The 6023-nt window shown below is 42.8% G+C and overlaps 1 protein-coding gene across 1 annotated transcript; it reads right to left on the reverse strand.

Annotated features, from left to right (window-relative positions):
* Positions 1 to 855: 855 nt before the first annotated feature.
* LOC119597862 lies at positions 856 to 1649 on the reverse strand. The gene has a single exon (XM_037947517.1). It carries the CDS (start codon positions 1510 to 1512, stop codon positions 1099 to 1101), a length of 414 nt encoding a protein of 137 aa, XP_037803445.1. The 5' UTR covers positions 1513 to 1649; the 3' UTR covers positions 856 to 1098.
* Positions 1650 to 6023: the final 4374 nt, after the last annotated feature.

Here is a 6023-nt window from a genome sequence, read left to right on the forward strand (position 1 = left end):
GTGTGTGTGTGTAAGTGTGAGTGTGTGTTTACTTATACACACATATACTAATGTGTGTATGTGTAGAGAGAGAGAGAGAGAGAAAGATATATATATATATATATATATATATATATATATATATATATATATATATATATATATATATATATATATATATATATATATATATATATATATATATATATATATATATGCTATATATATATAAACAACGGTAGGTTCATGTTTGAGCCGCCGTGGTCACAGCATGATACTTAATTGTAGTTTTCATGTTGTGATGCTCTTGGAGTGAGTACGTGGTAGGGTCCCCAGTTCCTTTCCACATACATACATACATACATACACACACATCCACACACACGCACATGCACAAGTATCCACACAGAGTACCTCCACACACACATTTTGCTTTCTCTCACTAACAACTAAATGTTCTTTCTCCGGCTTACAAATTATTAGAGTATGTATATATATTTTTTCTTCTGTTTTTTTGTTTGTTTGTTTGTTTGTTTTTCTTACTCAAAAAGTTCCTTCCCAAGAAAGAAATGCGTGGACTTACATTGGTGCATATCTGTGTGTGTGTGTGTGTGTGTGTGCGTGTTTATGTGAGTATGTTCATGCTTATCACATGGTTATCAGCAGATCACTAGTGCATCCTCTGGCTCTGCATTCTCTTCGACTAGCAACATGTTTTTTGCTCTTTTTTATTATATATATATATATATGTGTGTGTGTGTGTGGTGTGCGTGTGTGTATGTATGTATGTATGTATGTATATATATATATATATATATATATATATATATATATATATATATATTTTTTTTTTTTTTTTTTTTTTTTTTTTTTTTTTTTTTTTTTTTTTTTTTTACCTAAAGGTTCCTTCAAAATGATTGCCTTCCGTGTTTGTGACATGCAGTGGCGACGCAGCATCCGTTTGGCTTCACTGACTTCCTTTACTTGGAATCAGTCTCCCATTAGCAGATTACTAACCAGGCGTCCTGCTCTTTCTCACTACACATTAGAGAATCACTAAGTGTTGACTCCCTGCTCACAGCGGCCATGGTCACTAGCAGATCACTAGCGCAGGGCTCACTATGTCTTCTTGTCTCCCTGAGCATTGGGGCCTCGCCTACGGCCCGAAGGGTTCACGCTCGCGAGGAACAGCCGGCGCTCGTACTGCGCCCTGCGCTTGGCGCGGCCGGTCTTGCCCTTCTTCTTCTCCTTCTTCTCCACCACGGGGGTCTGGCCCTTGACCTTGCCGGCGCGCGACAGGGACCCGTGGACCTTCCCTCCCTTGAGGCCAACGTTGACGTCGATGGTGTCGACGGTCAGGTCGGCGAGAGGGAAGGTGTCATCGTCGAGAAGCGTCCCCGCAGCGTACAGCCTCACCTCCTCCAGGGGCAGCCCTTCGGCCTGGCAGATACAGGAGCGGACGTCTCCTACGGTATGCTCCTCGGCATTCTCCACGACGTGGGTGGTTTTCGAGCGAATGTAAATCATTACCATCGTGCTTGCGAGAGTGGCGAAGCAAAGAGCAGAATACTTTGACAGTTTGGGGGTATTGGTTTCAGGTAAAGAGCTTGGTCGATTGCGTGTCTGTGTGTGTGATGTGTGTGCACGTGTGAGTATGTGTATGTGCGAATGCGTGTGTGTGTGTGTGTGTGTGTGTGTGTGTATGTGTGTGTGTGTGTGTGTGTGTATGTGTGTGTGTGTGTGTGTGTGTGTGTGTGTGTGTGTGTGTGTGTGTGCTTATGTGAGTATGTTCATGCTTATCTGTGCATATCTGTGTGTGTGTGTGTGTGTGTGTGTGCTTATGTGAGTATGTTCATGCTTATCTGTGCATATTATGTGTTGTGTGTGTGTGTGTGTGTGTGTGTGTGTGTGTTGCGCTGCGTGTGTGTGTGTGTGTGTGTGTGTGTGTGTGTGTGTGTGTGTGTGTGTTGCTTATGTGAGTATGTTCATGCTTATCTGTGCATATCTTGTGTAGTGTGTGTGTGTGTGTGTGTGTGTATGCGTATGTGAGTGTGTGTGTGTGTGTGTATGTGCATGCTGCTGTGTGAAGTAATGTGTGTGTGTCTGTGTGTGCGCACGCGTAGCTGTGTCTGAGCAAGTATTGCATGCGTGCCTTGAGCAGTCAATGTTTGTCCGTTAGTTTCCCGTCTGTGTGTACGTAGAGCATGTGCTGTGTGTATGTGTGAATGTGTGTGTGTGTGTGTGTGTGTGTGGTGTGTGTGTGTGTGTGTGTGTGTGTGTGGTGTGTGTGTGTGTGTGGTGTGGTGTGTGTGTGGTGTGTGGTGGTGTGTGTGTACATGCGATACCGCGATGGTCCAGTGGTAAGAGCACTGAACTCCGGCCCTCATGGTCCCGAGTTCAATTCCTCCTCGCGGCAAGCGTAAAAATGCCTGCGCTCTGACTGCTCGCTCGAGCCCGATCTCACGGCGAGAAAACGACATATCGCCTTGAAAAGTCAAAACGCAGGTGCCGTAGGGGAAGTCGACGCGTCGTTCCCTTGGGCAAGGAACTTTACCTCGATTGCTTACCTAGAAAACGACATATCGCCTTGAGCGCATGTGTCGTAAGGGAAATCACCGCCGTGGCACATATAACCTCTCAGTAATAAAGTGAGAGAGGCCTATGTCCTGCAGTGGAATGAATGGCTGTTGGAAAAAAATATATATATATCTATATTTATCTATCTATCTATATCTATCTATCTATCTATCTATCTATCTATCTCTTTCTCTCTCTCTCTCTCTCTCTCTCTCTCTCTCTCTCTCTCTCTCTCTCTCTCTCTCTCTCTTCTTCTTTTAACGGTAGGTTCATGTCTGAGCCGCCGTGGTCACAGCATGATACTTATTTGTAGTTTTTCATGTTGTGATGCTCTTGGAGTGAGTACGTGGTAGGGTCCCCAGTTCCTTTCCACGGAGAGTGCCGGTGGTACCTTTTAGGTAATCATTCTCTCTATTTATCCGGGCTTGGGACCAGCACTTGACTTGGGCTGGCTTGGTCACCCAGTGGCTAGGTAGGCAATCAAGGTGAAGTTCCTTTTGCCCAAGGGAACAACGTGGCGGTCGGTGACTCGAACCTTTGAACTCAGATTGCCGTCGTGACAGTCTTGAGTCCGACGCTCTAACCATTCGGCCACCGCGGCCTTGACGATCATGGGCTTCCATGATTTTTTCTTAGCAATTTAGAGCGGTGGTTTGCCATTGCCTTCCGCCCGGTGTTTTTATCGAGTCACCATCTCTATTTACCCGGCACTGACTTGAGCTGGCTTGGCCACCCAGTGGCTAGGCAGGCAATCGAGGTGAAGTTCCTTGCCCAAGGGAAACAACGCGGCGGTCGGTGACTCGAACCCTCGAACTCAGATTGCCGTCGTGACAGTCTTGAGTCCGACGCTCTAACCATTCGGCCACCGCGGCCCTCTCTCTCTCTCTCTCTCTCTCTCTCTCTCTCTCTCTCTCTCTCTCTCTATATATATATATATATATATATATATATATATATATATATATGTGTGTGTGTGTGTGTGTTTGTGTGTGTGTGTGTGTGTGTGTGTGTGGTGTGTGTGTGTGTGTGTGTGTGTGTATAAAAATACATATGCTTACATGTGTGTGTGTATGTGTGTGTGTGTGTGTGTGTGTGTGCGTGTGTGCACACATATATATGTATATATAGAAGGCCACCATCAGTCAATGTCGACTATGGCATTACTGTCTCTGCCCACTCACCTTACAGGTAAAGCTACTGCCTGGGCCAAAGCATATGAAGAGCAAGCTGTTGTCCTTGCAGCATGCTCCCTCTCTCCACACAGCTGATGGATCCAAAGGGACGTCATAGACCGATACGGTTTGGCACCAGTGGCGTCGCAGGAGTTGCCAGAACGAGGTCGCAAGGGACAATGAACTGCCTCAGGGACTCCGGCTCCGGATTTTTCCTCAGGGTTAGCTCCCGAAGCCTTTTCATCTTATAGATGCCACAAGACAGTGGATTATTTTGTACAGGGTGAACTCCAATAGTTCACGGACTGAACTATAAGGCAGCGGTCCATATGTGTGGTGCATATGTGTGCGAGTGTATTCATACACACACACACACATCGTGCGTGTGTGTGTGTGTGTGTGTGTGTGTGTGTGTGTGTGTGTGTGTGTGTGTGTGTGTGTGTGTGTGTGTGTGTGTGTGTGTGCATTCATACACACACATGCATTTACATGCACGAAATTATATATAATATATATATATATATATATATATATATATATATATATAAAGGCCGCGGTGGCCGAATGGTTTGAGCATCGGACTCAAGGACTGTCACAACGGCAATCTGAGTTCGAGGGTTCGAGTCACCGGCCGGCGCGTTGTTCCCTTGGGCAAGGAACTTCACCTCGATTGCCTACCTAGCCACTGGGTGGCCAAGCCAGCCCAAGTCAGTGCTAGTCCCAAGCCCGGATAAAATAGAGAGATTGATTCCCGAAAAAAGGTAACACCGGCACTCTCCGTGGAAAGAAACTGGGGACCCTACCACGAAACTCACTCCAAGAGCATCACAACATGAAAACTACAATTAAGTATCATGCTGTGACCACGGCGGCTCAGACATGAACCTACCGTTAAAAGAAGAAGATACATGTATATATATATATATATAAAATAAGTATATATATATATATATATGTATATTATATATATATATATATATATATATATATATATATATATACATATACATATATACACATTTTACATACAAATATATATACATTACACACACACCACACACACATATACATATATATATATATAAAATATATATATAAAATATATATATATATATATATATATATATATATATATATATATTATATATATATATGGGTCCTGGGTGAGACAATAAACTGCACCCTAGGGTTCCCTTGAACAAGGATAGCACCCTATTAGCTCCCTATACCAGGGTTGCGGTGAAACTGTCGGCAGCAGGGCAGTGGATATCTGGTGAAAACACCTTCAGTTCTACTGATTACTGGTTTCACCAAATAATATGTCTGGCGTATTACAGTGTAACTGTTTTAAAAGCGGCAGGATAGTTTCCTCCTAATTAGTTGGAGACTGCGAGTTGAGAAGGAGCCTGGGGGATTCCACTCAACTTTTATTTTCTCCTGACAAACCTCTACACCAATGATTAAATACAGAAACGATAATTCATACCACATCGCCCGTCGCGTGGGTTATCAAGGGCACGTTAGTTAGTGGGCAACCAGGCTGACAATGTTAAATATGCATCTGGAAGACAAAGAAGATAAAGAAAACAGGTCCAATTAAAGAAACACATTAAAAATCGGAACGTGGAACGTAAGGAAAAAGAAAGAGATGGGTAAATTACATACTGTCTGTAACGAAATGGATAGATACAACATTCAAATACTAGAAATCAGTGAGACCAATTGGAAAAGTAATGGAAGTTTCAAAACTAAAGAAAACAAGACAGTTCTTTTTCTGGAAAAGAAGAAGGAAATTATAGTCACGGAGTTGCTATGATTCTCACAAAAAAAACTGCAAATGCACTAATTGGGTACAGCCCAATAAATGATCGCATTTTAAAAGTCAGAATACAAGCAAAACCTCATAATATTAGTATCATACAATGCTACGCACCAACCAATATTGCAAGTGATGAAGAAATGGAATTTTTTTATAACTCTCTCCAAGATACTTTAGACACAATCCCTAACAGAGATGTAAAAATAATCATGGGAGACCTCAACGCCAAAGTAGGCAAAAATGATCTAAAAAATGACATCTGTGGAAAACTCGGCCTTGGAGATATAAGTGAAAGAGGTGAAGATTTTATTGAATTCTGTAGTACAAATAATCTAGTTATAGCCAACACATTGTTCCAACACCACCCAAGACATTTGTACACTTGGTTTTCACTAGACAAAAGAACACGCAACCAAATCGACTACATTGTGTTGAACCAGAAATAGAAAAGTTGTATATAAAATGCCAAGACAAGA

The sequence above is a fragment of the Penaeus monodon genome, chromosome 40 (assembly GCF_015228065.2).
Source record: "Penaeus monodon isolate SGIC_2016 chromosome 40, NSTDA_Pmon_1, whole genome shotgun sequence".
Taxonomy (NCBI): Eukaryota; Metazoa; Arthropoda; class Malacostraca; order Decapoda; family Penaeidae; genus Penaeus; species Penaeus monodon.

Coding starts and splice junctions, on each gene's coding strand:
- LOC119597862 (XM_037947517.1), bottom strand. CDS start 1,512: ATGGTAATGATTTACATTCGCTCGAAAACCACCCACGTCGTGGAGAAT.